The 16699-nt window shown below is 35.3% G+C and overlaps 1 protein-coding gene across 2 annotated transcripts in view; it reads right to left on the bottom strand.

Annotated features, from left to right (window-relative positions):
* LOC118745939 (Down syndrome cell adhesion molecule-like protein Dscam2) overlaps positions 1-16699 on the bottom strand; it is a 274465-nt gene that overhangs the window by 20869 nt on the left and 236897 nt on the right. For both annotated transcript variants that reach the window (XM_036479605.1, XM_036479606.1), the window contains exons 10-14: positions 8998-9117; positions 3163-3336; positions 2708-2858; positions 2134-2414; positions 90-575 (exon numbers count right to left, since the gene is read on the bottom strand). In XM_036479605.1, the coding sequence (XP_036335498.1) occupies positions 90-575; positions 2134-2414; positions 2708-2858; positions 3163-3336; positions 8998-9117 (1212 nt within the window). The remainder of the gene's footprint in view (positions 1-89; positions 576-2133; positions 2415-2707; positions 2859-3162; positions 3337-8997; positions 9118-16699) is intronic.

Here is a 16699-nt window from a genome sequence, read left to right as displayed (position 1 = left end):
TGAAAATAAATTTATTTAATAAAAGGCAATAAACTGACTAAATATTAACTAGATTAACAAATAATATTTCGCCAAAGTAGCCAACTCACCGTCTTCCATTGTTTGCGCCGACACCGGCTCAGAGAGTGGACCGGGTCCCACCTGATTGAAGGCCTGCGCAACAACATTGTAACGCGCGAATCTCTGTAAGCCGCTTAGCAAGAGTTCGCCGGTGCCACCATCGCCATCACCGGACACTGAGGTAAAATTGTATGCCGAGTTGCCCGAGCTGGCCAATTTGTAGCCAACATTGTAGCCTTGTATGTCGCCGTGACGCAATTCTACGAGCGGCGCCAACCAGCTGACTAGTAACTCGGTGGAAGACAATGGACGTACTGAGAGATTGAGCGGCGGTCCGGCGGGACGTTGTGGTTCGGTGCGCACCACTAACTCTTGACTCGGTGCGCTGCGGCCGGCAGTGCCTTCGGCTATTACGCGAAAGGAATAACGTGTTGCTGGCTTAAGATTTTCAATTAACGTTGTGTACGTTGGTGGATCTTTGACCTCTACTTGTTGCCACTGCTCGATGAAGAGTGCTGTATGATGTGAAGTAGGTAGGAAGGAGGAGAGTTAGCGATACGCGTTAGAATAATTCAAATTGGGTTTTTACATTTTTAAAGAATATAAATTTTTATTAGTATTGAAACTAGGCTAATAACCCCCAGACTCTGCACGCTGCAACTGCATATATAGAAATATTTGACGATAATTTAGATAGCTAATGTAGGCGCTTTTCCGAATTTGTTTTTGTTTTATATATATATCTGGCTTTCGAATCAGTGAAGCCTCATTTTGATACCCACTCATCTCTTTGGATTCTATTCATTTTTCATTGCTTCTGAAGGAATTTTCTTAAGCAACTAACCGGCTTTATGCAATAAATATTATTTTATATGTATAACTGCACTCCAGCGCTACCCAGCGGATAATATTATATGTACATAAATATATACTTTTCCATATATGCCTACCTATTTAATTTAAAAGGTATAGAAGAGAATATAAATGAATAGTACAGTTATAAAGTCAAGAGAGAAGTAGCTATAATTATTACACATATTTAGTTAGTTAAATAAAAAAATCGTAAATTTAAGTAAACAAAAAAAAACTTAGAATAAAAAATATTTTATAATAATATTTTAAAATATTTTATATTTCTTTTCAATCCAGAAAATTTTGAATTTAAGAAACTGAATACGAATAGTCCAACCGGGGTACCCGGGTAATCACATACAAAATAGGCGTAAAGATGTATAAATAAATAAGATATAACAAATAATAATGTTTTTAATTGTTTATTTACTAAATTAAGCTAATATAAATAATAACAAAAATAAGATTTAGTTTACTAAAATAACAAATTGGTAGAACGGTTACCGAGATACATATACTATGTGATCATAAGTGGGCGGTGGACGGACAGACAGTCACCGCTTACTCGATTTCTCTTTTCATCCTGATCATTTATGTGTACATTTGTCTATATCTATCTCGATTCGTTTTGCCTGTTACAAACAACCGTTATGTGAACAAAGTTATAATAGCGCTCGGGTATAAAAATATATAAGCTACTAAACTTAATACATCAAATTATTTGGCTTAAGACAATTTGGCTTTAGTGCAGTATTGTTCCCTATTTTTACGTAAACTTGTATGTAGCTTCCTTACTTTTACGAAATCTCTTTTTTGAGTATATTCATAATCAAATTTTGGTAATATTTAATAAAAAATATTTTTCTCGGTGTGTGCGGAGTTTTGCAGCAAAATTATATTAATTGCTTGGAAAATCTAAAAGCGATTACCCCTACTTGAAGTTTTCCGCTGTTAAAGCACGTTTTAATTATAGTTAATACCAGGCTGTTATTTTACACCTATGATACCCCTATGAAATGAATTTTTCATCAAAAGTTTCTTCGATTTTAATGTCAAGGTCTGACAATTTTATCTGTCAATGCTATTTATTCCTAATTATGTGTTAATGCGCAGCGCTTATCAACAACTTAGTTTACATTTTGTTTTCTTCCCCCTTTCTCTTTTCTTTTATTTTTACTAAGTACTTATCTATTTTAATAATATTTTTTTTCAGCTACTTACGGTCCATTTCCTTGAATTCCACAATGTATTTTGAGATATCCGCTGTGTTCATTGTTTTCGGTTGCCATTTCAAATTCACCGAACGACTAGAAATCATAGCCGCCTCCAAAACGGTGGGCGGTTGTGGTGGCTCCTGCACCTGCAGCTGCACCAATTGCTGATCATTGCCATAGAGATTGCTCGCACGACAAAAGTACGGGCCACTATCGCTGGCATCCACCATGCGTATTTGCAATTCGGCAGAAACACCATCAGGTGTGGCCTCTTGCTTCACCGAAATTCTGCAACGACACAAATGGGAAATGTAGCGAAAAAAATTCGACTCATCACTTCTATGTAGGTGGCATTAATGCTCCTGTGGGAAATATGCGGGATACTAAATAAGTGCTGATAAAATTAATGTTGACAGGATGATGGGGTAAGATTAATGAACGCTATGAGGAAGACGAAGAAGGAGGAGTGGGGGGCGGGAGGTTGAGAGGAGATATGTATGTAGGTTTAAGGAGACGATGATTTGATGGTAGGTGGAATACTTAGTTAACAGCAGTGACAGCGTGTGTCCCTCTTGACCTACTTGTAATTTGTTGATGGATTCAACGTATTTTTGCCCGAACGCATCCAAACGATATTAATCGGTTTGTCACCGCTGACAGAGCATTGCAAAAGCGCTGTGTCACCTTTTTTCACCGTTACCGAGCGTGAAGTGGATGAAAAGTACGGCGAAGCTGTATCATTAAAAATGCAAAGGAGAAACACATGAAAGTATAAATAATGTCGAATACGTAAAGAGTGTTGTTGGAAAATGCTAAAAGTTTAACACAGCAGAGTTGTTGGTATTGCGATGAAATATAATGCTTCAAATAAGCATAAACACACAAGAGAATCTATATATATATATATAGCTATGGCGCATTTAATTAATGCCTATAGGTGCTTTGTGAATTTGCGAAAATTTACCTACATTGATAGCTTACGAAATGGATAGGCATAATAAAGCTCTATTCTGTGCTTACGCAACTTTGCACTTACAATTTACTTTTAGCTGTATAACTTTTCCGATGCCAGTTCCAATGCCATTGTTCGCTTGACAAAGGTAGAAGCCTTCACGATCCTCTTTAACGTGTTGCAGTAGCAGCGAACCGTTGCTCAATAATTTGGTGAAAGGCCGCTCTCGCACCTCCTCGTATTCACCAGACTTACTGCCTGTAAACAAAAAGTACAATTTATTTATTTTTTACTCGTACCGCTTACCTTATAAAAAACTAAGTCAGATTATTTTAATGAAGTATTATAACCGCTAAGAAACACTTAAGGTATAATGTCATTAGTCTTTTGAAAGTAGCTATAACTTTCCTCCTCCATTTTAAGGAATACGATTTGAGGGGCGTACTTAATGGGAAGGTGGCCATGCCCGGCTGATTAATGTCTCCGTGAGAAAAAAGGCAGATATCACCGCCAATCAAGAGATGGGATAAATAGAGCACAGTAAGCAGACCAAAGGACCTTGCTGAGACTACTACACCTGCCATGTAAAGTTTGGTGTCGGAGAGAGACTGCGTTGCCAAGTATTCTCATTTACTCCGGTTAGCGAGTGTCGCGCCAAAACAGGCATCCGGATTCCTCGATATCTCGGCCATTTGCGTGCAAGCCACCAAAGAAGCGGAACAAGACCAAAAATTGCTAGGAACTTGTTTTGGACAGACTGTTGGAAGATAAAGCCCACAAGCCAAAAACTCCTCTTTCGCTACGATCCGAAATATATTAGTTTGTAAAAAGTTACCAGCATGAAAGGATTCATCGACCTACAAAGCTGCCTACAGATCAGAGACGAGAAAATAAATTGAACAAACTATTATAGGCAAAAGAAGTGGAGAAGATTTTTCACATATTGCTTATACAGAATCCTAAAACAAAAGTTTTATATGGTTTCAATTACTATTGGGATTTTTAGTTGAGTGCCTAGAGGAAAAGAATTATTCTGACTTATGTGGGGATACTCCCTCATTATCCTCTGCATTAACATCAATTTGCTTATTAGAAAAGCTGAATCCTAAAATTACGTTCTGTGTGTATCCTCAGATGATCAACCCCTAAGTGTGAAACGAGCCCTCGTATGGTGGAGGAAGACCACTCAAACAGTAGCCATTAAAAACTGTGCAAGGTCCAACGACTTGCATGCCTAGATGTAAGAGGGGTAATGAAAACAACCCATCGCAGATATAGAAGCCCTACGCAATCTCATACACCTTCATATGGCAATATAAGAGGAAGCAACCATACATACAAACAAGGAAACCTTGTCAGACATCTTGAAATCTTAAAGACAAATGAGATCACTATGACCAAAATCCTGTTCTCATAACCCGCCAAAACAAAGATTTCAGTCGGCCAATCTGTCTTCAAAGCTCTAACGACAGGATGGTGGCCAGCATAGGACACGCAAATCAACTTCAAGAAATTAAGAAGCAAACAAGGCGTGTCCTACTGAATTGCCTAATGTTATTCTGTATCAACTGCCCATAGAATTCCACAAGCGCGAAATTCCAGTGAACTCTGCAATCTGATTCAAAGAGTAAGGCTTTTAGTGTCCGAGGCAATACAGGCATAGTGGAGTTATTGAAAGCTCTCAGATTTGGGGGGAAAAATCAGATTATATGTACATCTCCTTCACCAGATTCCAGAAAAAACTTTCAGGTGAAGTTTCCTTTTAGGCGGGACTGAAGTAGAAGCAGATCAATCAAACAGAATGCGGTTCTCATCTATGCGGAGAGGTATAAAATGGACTGCGGTGTGGGTGTGGGAGAATTCTATGAAATGTCTCGTTACGACTGTGTACCTTTGCTAGCACTTTCCAAGCGGAAGTGTGGGGAATTTAAGAGGATGGCAAGGTCTTCAACAAAAAAAAAACGTGAAGGAGTAAAAAATGCATACATTTTATCAGACAAGTAATAAAGAAAAACTCTTCTGGTATTGGCATTACCAACAACAATTTCGAAATTAGAGAGAAACTTAAAGTGTACGTTAATAGACATCTTACTCGTCTGGGTTCCCGGACCTAGGAGCATACATAGACCGTCTTACATTATCTTCTATCTATTTAGCCCTGGCACGGCAGATACGCACATTCTTCTGTGCAGCTAAAAACGCATGTCTAACAACGCAATCCCAAGGTTGAAAAGTGTGATACCACCATCATCATCACGCGAAAGAGCACTTTCAATAAACGGACACTCGCAAGCAATGGAGTCACATTTCTTTTTCTGTACGTACCGCCGCACAGTGGCCAATTTTTGGAAAACCCTGGCCAAAAGTCCAAAAAAAAATTGGTGCATTCGTATGCATAACCATCTTATATTGTTAGAAGGGCTCTACTGCGTATCGTTATGAGGCAACAAGTCGATTCTCTTAAGGCATTAAGTGTTACAGGAGATCGAAGTGACTGTTGCTAGCAATTCGCTCTAAACTTTTCGTAAATTAGAGTTTTCGTCGTTGTTAAAATCGTGGTATTATCTTTTAAAAAATAACAGTTTTCAAGCATCCGCTCATGGACATTGTAATCTAGAGTATGTAAAACATGTTTTTTCATTGTCACTCCATCTAAAAAGTGACGTAAGACATAGATATTCACGGCTGGATTTTTTTTTACTCATTATGATGGATTAGGAAAATAGTTACGAGAGTGGTCGAGATGGGCGCTCTAATTTCCTTTTTCATATATATTGAAGTTTTTCCCATCCACCTTGGTTAAAACCACCTGTCACAAGCCGCCACTGTAGTTTGGACATCAGTTTTTATACGCGATTCTTAATTTTTTTATGTTTAAAAGATTTAAATTATGTAAAAAAAAATATTTCTGTCAAGTTTTTGATGTTTTAAAGATTGGATGTTTTTAGAAATTAAATGATGTCAGAAAGTACTACTATATTAGAGTGCTCATCCATGGGCCTCTCATTATTGAATGGGCACCCCTGCCAATTGGGTAAATTTCCGAAGAAACCGGAGAGTCAAGGAATAAAGATATTAAAAAATATCAACTGTTGTAAATGTGGATTCCATCAGTAAATATAGATACGACCTTGGGTACTTCAGATGACTGCGAGTCTGACGGTGTATAAAATTGTTATCTTAAAAATATATTCCTGTACCAACAAATATGTATGTCTTGTTTATTGATTCATTCAAAATCCGGTAGTTCCCGTGTAAATTTGAACATCGAGATTTTTAGTAACAAACATTAAGACCTCGTTAGTGTTTGTCCGAGCTTCTTTTCCGATTTGTGGCATGCGCCTTGATGTTGGCGCACAAAGGGGAGGGACCAACAGTTTTACGCCGAATCCGAACGGGGATTTTATTTTTATGAGAAGCTGTCCTTCGTGACTGAATACACTCGGGGGTTTTCCAATGCCTGCCAAAGGGCGACGTTATTGCAAAAAACATGACCTTTTTTACTAAACTACCTTAGTTTTGCTAAAAATCTGATTATTTTAAGCGTACACAGGAGCCATTATGGATCCGCCATTTTGAATTTCGAAATTATGTGGTGAAATTTAAAACCAGCAACCAAAATAAAGACGAATACACAAGGTTTGATTACAATTGTACCACGCTTCGACTTTTGGCCAGCTTTTTCAAAAAATTGGCCACTGTGCGCCGGCGAGAACAGTATTGGATTTTAGCTCAAAAGATCGACTTTTACGATGAGAAGTGTCACGCAGCTGCAAAAAGTAAAGTGCCTCCTACATGGTCACGCTGTGATCGGGTGCAACACGAGCTATTTATTTGAGTCGATACTAAAAGATGAAAGAAGAAGCGATAAATTTTTTGGTAAAGAAGAAAAGATACCAAAAAGAGTGAGTGCGAAAAGCGTAAATTTCCAGGCATAAGGAGAAAAATTGTTGCAGAAAACTATCCGGCATGCGGAAGCTTGTAAGACCGGGACTATTTTTTTTTTTTTTAAACAAACACGGCGACCTAGCTAATGACAGATTTCCAGCTCCTACTTAAATTTTGGTGAGAACATTTCTGCAAAATTATGGGCGCCAATAGTATGGGAGATCAGTCCAGTCCGGGACAAAGGAGTCGATATATCGGGAGAATAAAAACAAAGCTGCTGGAGCTGACCGTCTGCCAGCTGAGCTAATCAAGTAGGCAGCAGGGAGCCGATAATAACGATACACATATCAAAATTAATGCAGAGTATAGTCAGATGAACGTACTCCTCACGACTGGAGTTTACGTTTTCTCTGCCTAATTCATAAGAAAGGTGACCCTAAACAACGGCTATAAGATCTTATCAAGCGAATTGTGTGAAAGGCTAAAACTGATCATCAATGAACTGATTAGACCTTTTTCGTGTGGTCTTAAACTTGGTAAATCTTACATAGACCAGGCATTTTCCATACGCAAAATCTTTTAAAACAATACCGGCCAAAGCGAGCACATTGTGCAGTTTCGCCTTCGTGTTTTCTCACCAACGCTAACGATGTGTATGCACGAAGTTACCCAGCCAGCAGAGAAGCGTAAGTTTTTCCGACAGTGCAGTCTTGTTCAATTTTCCATATCCGGAAACGAATAGAAAACGACTACAATTTTCATTTGTTTACGTATCTGGAGAAGTTCGAAAAGTTAGAAAAATATGATTTTATTTGAAAGCAATAATTGTATTTCATTTGTTCAAGCTAAGAACGAAAAATGACACTGAAGATGGCACAACGCCGAAACCGGTTTATCTGCAAACCAAGCTTCACAAGGGATGACGGAATTTTTTTCTAAAATAAATAATTTTGTTTCCTTTTTCGGATCGATTTTCGGATTTTTTGCTGGCTGGGTATGCTTTCGCTTCTCACGCGCTTGACACACATACTTATGTAGATGTTTTAGTATTCGTCTGGCCGGCACTGTTTTAAAAGAAGCGATGGGTGAAACGTTGCCTTTATGGCGAAATATCTGAATTTCATGTGGGTACGAAACAAATAAAAGCTGTGTGAAATGACGTTAACCAACGCCACCAGCTCCGTCGGAATTGGGAACGACCCCCCTTAGTAGGTCGATAACAAACGAGGTTTCAGACTAGACGACTCTCCATCAAATGACTTCTATAGCTGTAAAACTGAATCCTGCAGACAGAATTTGAAAAAAGCATACAATTTATGGCGTATGCCGATGATATCGATCGGTCTCAACAATGTCCGAGTTGATTCTGCGAAGAAGCGTGGGTGATAACAATATCCGCTGAGAAGGTCTATAGAATATATGAGAGAACGGGTTTTTGCAAAAATTGCGGGGTCTTCCGCCTTGGCGACAGCGAATATCACAAACGATGAAATGATGAGCTGAAATCTACAGTGATATAGGCATGGAACAGTGCCTCAAAAACCATCGTCTCCTCTGGCTTGTTCACATGGTCCAAATGGATGTGAGTGCTCCAGACGTGAAAGATAATTTCAAGGTAAGTTTATATGAGGTGAGTCAACAAGATACTGGTTGTTCCAGAGAGAGTGATCATCTCCTGATTTCACGGAAGAAATATAAATGTTGTCTTGGAAAACCTTACATAAACTAAAATAATCGATTTTAAATTTACTTAAAATATGCAGGGCTTAGCTGTGAATATTATTACAGAAAAACGTATTAAATAGCAGCAGGTTTGCATCCCGTTTTTCTCCGCATCGACATGCGAAATACTTTAGAAGGATATACTCATGTGCAAACAATTATCGTGCGAAGTTCTATGTATATAAGAACCTATAAACAAATAACTTCAGAAAAATAAAAATTTGTATTGCGTAAAAAACACTTTTTATTGTTCCTCTTTCTATTGCCAATACTTCCGCTGTACTCTGTTTAAATCCCATTCTCACTTACCTGTAGCCTTCTTCCAAACAATACTGGGCGTTGGCACACCCTGCGCCTGACAATGCAGCATTATATGGCGGTTGCGTTCCACATTTGCATCGGTCGGCTCAACAATCCAGCGTGGCGGCACTGCAGTGCACAATATCCAATGCCAAAAAGTGTGTGGTGGTGCGACATCAATGCAGCAAACGTATGCACATAAATACGTTACGAACGAGAGACAACAATGCAGAAAAAAATTTGTTGGCAATTAAATGAAATGTATGAAATCGAATCGATAATGCAATAAATCAGAATTGCAATGAACGAAACGATAGCAAACGGCTATTGTCATACACAGTATAAAGAGTTATAAGTATGTAAGTAAAATTCAACTAAATCAAATAAAAATGTTGGATAAACAATTTTTTTTTTATAAAACAAAGACTTAACTTTCATCAGCATTTAAATTATTCTGATAACAAAAAATTTAGGTGATTGAGAGACAGCAAGAAAATTTAGAAGTGGTAGTAGCAAGGATAACAAATTTATATATAGAAGAAAGTTCGAGAAAATCGGTTTGAAGATATGTAGTTGTAAAATTTTTCTTTAAATACAGTTACTTTAGGAGTAAATGCAAACAAAAAATCTACTTAGTTTTCAGCAATGCTTAATTTTATTGGTATCAAAATAAATTTCTGAAATAAAGTATGAACAATAGTATAGTTAAAAACAAAACAAAAATATTACTCAAGTAAAACTTAAATATTAATTAGAATTATTTATGCAACTGAATTCAAGAAAAACATAATTTTAAGTTATATTTCATTTCAATTATTATTTTTTCCGCCAAAATGGTTTTTAATGCGTGTATAAATAACTAGATTCAGATTATTGTTTACTAAACTGTGTGTGCAAAGATTTTTTTAGATATCATTTTTTTTAATTTCCACGAATTTTCATATGGCAAAAGGCAATAATATGATATGACATCATTCTATAAATTTGGCACATTTATTTCGTATTTACCAGTACTAACTTAAGTTAAAGCTATTTTGTTTATATTCTTAAATTTTTAATTGCTTTGTAAATAGAAACTTTGAATGAAAATGTTAATTTATAAAGTTTCTAAACGTATTTTATCTTTAACCGACTTCCAAAAAAGGAGGAGGTTTTCAGTTCGTCGGAATATTTTTTTTTCTTTTTTTTATGTATGCTACCGCATAACTTTGGGTCTCAGCGGTGGTCCCATACTAATCGGCTTAGATCCGATCATTGGATCATGAAATATATATAGATATATGTATACTTTTTTTAAATTGGTTTTTTTGCTAAAAATTACTTGGTTATAAATAAAGTCATAAGTGTACAACCGCTGTAAAATAATTAAAACGATATCCAGTTCTCGCCGTTTGCCAGAATTTTCAATAAAATAATTTAAATATCTTAAGTACTAGAAGAATAAGGGTAACAGGGATATTCTGGCAACTGTCTTTAAAACTACCAGTTATTTCTTGCAACTTTCTTGAACAATTTATTCTGTCTTTTAAGACACTAATCGAAAGATCTGCTACCGAGGGGGACTTATTTTTCTTTTTAAAAGAAAAAAACCCAAAACCAAAAGACACAAATAAATTAACTTTAAGTAGAAAAAAAAACACTAAAAATTAAATAATTTTTAAAAATCATTTTTATTTTTTACATAATAATTTTAAGAATAGAATTAGCAAAAAAAATAAAAAATTAAAAAAAGACAATAACTAAAATAAGTTAACAATTATTTTTATTTTTAAAATAATACTTAAAATTAAAGGAACCGTAAATTAAAAAAAGATTATTTATTATTTATACAAAAATTTTTTTTGCTTGTTAAAATAATAAAAACTACAAAATAAAAGTAAAACAAAGATAAATAAAATGACAGTAAATATTAAAGTAATTTTAAAATATTTTTTCTTTGTTTTTTAATAAGTTATTAAAGTTAAAAGAAAATTAATTAGAAAAGAAAAAATAGAAAAAAGCCTAAAATGAGTTTCAAAAACTTAAATTAAATAAAAATATAAATTTTTTTCTTCTTAAAACAATTAAATCCGAAAATTAAAGGAACATTTCATAAAATTTGTTTCCTTTTTTTTATTAGAAAAGAAAAAAAATCCGCTGCCGAAGGATTTGAACTTCGATCTCTCGGATGGCTTTGCCCACTCGGCCATTGCGACCGTTGGAGCAGAGCGAGCAAAACAATGTATTTACATCAAGATTTGGAACATGCTTTGTGCGATAATAGCACTGGATCGCAAATTCGAGTTATTTATGGGAAATGAAAGCCATTACAAAAAAATTTAAGCAGAGTTTGTTACTTTTTAACTTTTCCCTGTTAAAGTTTGATTTTTTTTAATTTTCGGAGGCCTCGAATAACAGTTATTTCTTTCAACAGTATTTATTTATTTTTTTTAAATTCAATACAATACCCGACACAAGGTTTGTTCTATGGTAATTAGATAAAATTTTTTATTGAAATATTTTTCAATAGCTGGCTTTCCGCTGGCTTTCTACGTTTAAGCATTTCAATTTTTTTTAAAGCTGTTGTAGCCATCTTTCATTTGATACCAAACTTATTTCATTTGGATAAGCGGTTTGTTTATAATTAGGAAGATACTTTTATTTTGTACTTAAAAATATCTGGCTAAGTTTAACTGTTGGAAAAAGATCTGTTGTTTACAGTCCCTCAAACTTTTTCATCAAAAGGGATGTACTATACATGGTTTATGGAGAATTTTGTTAGCTTTCATTTGCCGTATTTCGTTTACACTGCCGGCAAAAAGTATTAGTTCACAATATATGCATACATTTTATTTTCTAATATTTTTACGCCATTTTTTTTTATAAAAATGAGGCTCATTCTACAATAAAAAACATAAAAATATAATTCCTAAACTCTGTGCAAAACTCCCGAAAATTAACTAAATTTTCATGCAAATTTTCAACTTTCAATCAATCAGACTTTTAAATTTTTTTTGTGTATGCAGTTCTGCAGCCCATTAGTAAAAAAATCGCATTGATTATTGAGAATTTTTTTGTTGAAGGCGTTTTGCATTTTTCCCATATAAAGTATTTTCGAACAAATATTTTTGTATGGAAGAGACTGCGTGAAAAAATTGCCCAAAATTAATGATAATTCCTAACACTTACATTCTGCATACTCGAAAAAATTCTAAAAAATGTGATTAAAAAGTTGAAAATTTGCATGGAAATTAGCTGACTTTTCTTGAGTTTTGCACAAAGTTTAGGAATTATATTTAAATGTTTTTTGTAATAGAATTAACCATATTTTTATAAAAATTGTACGGAAAAATATTAGAAAAAAATGTTTGCATATATTGTGAAAAATTTGCTGTGCCAACACTTTTTGCCGGAAGTGTATATATTTTTTAGTTGAACAACGGTAAATAGCCATCATATCGAAATCTTGTCCATAGAAAAAAAATCATGGTTTTTTAAATGAATGCTTTATGATTTACAGTACGTAAGCAAGGCTAATAACTATAAGGATGAAATTCATCGATTTTCACCCCTAATATTGTATAACTTACATTTAATTAATATGTACCGTTGTTCGCATTGCTTAACATCAGTTACATAATGTAAGTGCCTACCAATTCACCTAACCCAGGCTTTTGAATGTGTAACAGAATTGGACGGATAAGCGGGATTTTCTTTATACACATGCAAAAATAATATATGTATGAATAAATATATATTTTTTGTAATTTTTAAATAAGCGATTTATGGTGGGATTGAAAACGGAAACTAAATAAAATTTTAAATTGATCACCATCGTAACGCTGCAAATAAAAAATACATAAATATTCAGCTTAAATGTGTACAAATAAATGCTTCAAATAACAAACCAATAATTGGCTGAGTTCTGTTTGACAAAGTCGGGAATTTTATTTTTTTTTTTTGATTCGCCAGTGAGGATATAGCCTCAGCTTTTTCGCCTCCCAATCACTGCATACAGCATATATATGTATTATTTCCATTGCCAAAATACCAGTGCAGCGCATACACTGATTGCAAAGAAAATCTATATGTATTTACGCGTAAAAAACATTATTTAGTTACTATTTGACCAGATAAATAAAAGTTGAAGCATTTAGTTACGTACGAGCAGCTTTGCGTGGCTACAAAAGCGTTCAATTGCACAACGAAATCGTAATAGAAATAAATTTTTTAACAAATTTTGGGAAATGATCTCCGGTTTGGATAAAATAACAAAAGAAATTTCAATAGCGATGACAGGCAAAATAAAAATATACAACAAACTAAAAAAAGCCTTTTTGGGGGTTGGATAGAGTAAAGCAGTTTTTGTTCACAATTTTATCTTGTAGCATAATTTCTAGTGTACAAAGCTTTAGTAGTAGCGCGGGGGTAATAAAAAAATCATTGCACACAACAGCCTTGAAATTATAAATTTTTTATCAGTTAATTTTTAGACTGTAGTTTTGTAGGATAAGTTAAATTATAAAATTAAAAATAAATTAAAAAATTTCTTATAAAAGCATTTAAGGCAAAGCACGCAAATCTGCTGCATATACATATATACAATCTATATTAAAGCGAACAAAAGTTTTTAAGAAGCATTTCTTAATAAGCAAGCAGCAATTATTTATGTATATTAAAATTACTACATAATGCCGAGCATGCAAGGATTTATAAACCATTTACAATTGGAGTTTAGAGAGTGAGCATAATTACCAAAGACATATTTTTTAAAGAATATTAATACGAGTTTGTAGGAAAATATTTGAATATTCACAAAAGGAATCAACACTGTTGCCCCCATATGCCACTATCCTGCACTATTCAGACGAAGACTTTCTCACTAGGCAGACAGTTCTTGGCCACTGATATTCATGTGCATTTGCAAGGTACAAACAGGATGTCTTCTTTCCAATCAGGCCATGAATCTAAATTTGGCCCACTGTAGGGTAAATACAGAAACCCAACCGCATATGCACATCACATTTGCGTGCAGTTTGGTTGAAGGAAAATACTTAATTGTACAATGGGAAAAGGGGGATAAATATCATATAGTAAGTTATTTTTGACGTAAAAAAGCCATTACCGAAACTTAGTAAAATTATGATATATACTATGGGAATTCTGCACCATAAATTTCAATGGTTAAGAAGTGGCTTACTGAGTTTCGTTGTGGTCGTATCAGCACACGTAACGCGGAACGTTCAGTTAACCCAAAGAGGTCGTCACATCGTCGATCCAGCTCTTGTAATGGTATTGGACAATCGTATAATGAAAACGTATAAGGTGGCTGAGGTTATAGGCATCTCAACTGAGAGGATATAAAAAAGCGTTGGGTGCCGCGATTGCTCCAACTCCACTGTTTGGAAGGAATAAACAAATTGGGCAAAACGGTATGTACAGTAAAAATCAACCAAGAGTTATACCGCTCCGAGGGCACAGCAGAACTTCAGTGATATGGACTAGACATTTCAACAAGACTCATCCCATCTGTGAAATGCCCACCCTACTCGCCGAATCTTAACCCAATGAACTACTGGTTGTGGTCGATTTTGGCGGCCAGAGCATATGCTAAGCATCAAAAAAGTTTGGAACAATCACTGCGTCGGAAATGGGACCGATTGTCTTCAGAAAAGTCACTGACTTCTCAAATTGTCTTATAGTATAACTTCGTGACGTCGCAAAGTGAATAACTATTCATATTAGGTATAGTTATAGCTAAAAATGTTGATTATTATTTGATCTCTCGACCAAGCCGAGACTAGAAAAGTGGCAAAAAATTGTGCAAGAACCGAAGAGCTATTTGTTAAGTCTTTATGCAGGTTTATCGCTTAAAAATGGATGCCACCTAAAATCTTCATTTTAATATTACTCGATTAAATGACCTAACCTATAAAAATGACTATCACCACTAAACTCAGCGTACCCGAATTGACAGGCATGTTCTAAATAAAACAGTTTAATTTTCGTGTAACTAATTACCCTACAGAATATCGGGTCAGACTAAGAGTACTCAATAAACTATGCCTAAATTCTTGTAACGCGTTACAAAATTTGGATCAAACACACCTTTTTAATTTTAGGATTTCGTGTGCTAGGCTGCGACCAATTATTCCTTTCGGCATATTATTGAAACCAGAAACGGTTCAAACATAATCAAAACAAAGAACAAGTAATACATTGTGCATTAAATTTCTGTGGGCATTTGAAAGAACAACTTAATACGGGTGACAAACGGGCTCGCTTATTTGAATAAACACCACTTTATTTGCATTAATTCATGCATTTTCCTCTTTCAAATGCGCATAAGCAGCCGAACAAATGCACGAAATTTTTGGGAATCAACTCAGATCAGGGGAATTTTTCGATGACAACCCTGGTAAAAACGGCCAGCTGTTGTTTTTTGTACAAGTAAGCAAACAAAGCAAGCGAGTTTGGCGTCCGCAGTAGCCGAGTGGTTAGAGTTCCTTGCTACAAGTCCGTAGGTGCCAAACTCGAGACTCGGGGGGCGACTGTCAAATTTTTTTTTTCATTTTTGTTATTTATTTTAGTTTTATACCCGAGCGCACTTCTGCACAAGGTTACTATAACTTTGTTCGCATAACAGGCAAAACGAATCGAGATAGATATAGACAAATGTATACATAAATGATCAAAATGAAAAGAGAAATCGATTAAGCGGTGACTGTCTGTCCGTCCGTCCGTCCGTCCGCCTGTCCGTCTGTGCACTCGATAACTCGAGTAAAAATTGAGATATCTTAACGAAACTTGGCACGTGTACTTATTTCGGGCGTAGGACGGATGGTATTGAAAATGAGCAAAATCGGACGATAACCACGCCTAACGCCACGTATAACGGCAGTTTTAAGACATACTAAAACTGCGAAAAATCAGTAGCTACTGAAGCTAATTTACTAAAAATCGGTAATCACAATAACCGTTTAGCACAAAATTAGTTTATTATACATTTTTGGACAATGGGCGTGGCGCCGCCCCCTTATGACCACACATGTATATCCCGGTATAACTTGGTGCACATAACAACCATAGCACAAGGAAGAGATTAGTTGAAAATTATTCAAATCGGACTAAAATTATACCCACTTCCCGTATAAAGGTATATTTCAGACACCTAAAAAGTCCGATATTTCAATAACTGAAGACGCTAATTTACTCCAAGTTAATAGTTACAACAACAAAAATAAGACTGCTAAAACTTTTAGGAATTGGGCGTGGCACTGCCTACTTTATGACTACAAGGTGCATCTCGGTAGATTTCTACCAACTTGTCAAAAAAGTTTGAAGACGGGAAAAACCCCCCTGCTTATCATGCAAATGTAGTTTAGAGAAAGTTGAAACGACGATATTTGATACCTGCGCCGGGTATACAAGGTTCGGTTTTTAAGTAAAATTGATTGTTCTAACGGTAACAAGAGATTTGCCGAGATATGCTATTTAATTGTTCTCCCAAATATCCACGGATTTGATTCTCTTACAAAGCACTTGGACCCCTTTTTGGTCTAGTTACAAGACAATTAGCCTCCTGGTTGCTATTTGCAGGCAATCAGTCTTATCTTTCCTATAGTTAAAATAAATATATAGTAAAAATATTTATTGCATGCAGAAAAAAATATTAATTTCGTATGAAAAAGTGGCGAACAAACCAAACTACTTACATAGGTGAGCGGGGCAT

This window comes from Rhagoletis pomonella, unplaced genomic scaffold, assembly GCF_013731165.1.
Source record: "Rhagoletis pomonella isolate Grant_MI unplaced genomic scaffold, Rhpom_1.0 Rhpom_scaffold_00010, whole genome shotgun sequence".
NCBI classification, from domain to species: Eukaryota; Metazoa; Arthropoda; class Insecta; order Diptera; family Tephritidae; genus Rhagoletis; species Rhagoletis pomonella.
Note: the sequence above shows the minus strand (reverse complement) of the source record. Positions and strands in the feature narration are given on the sequence as shown.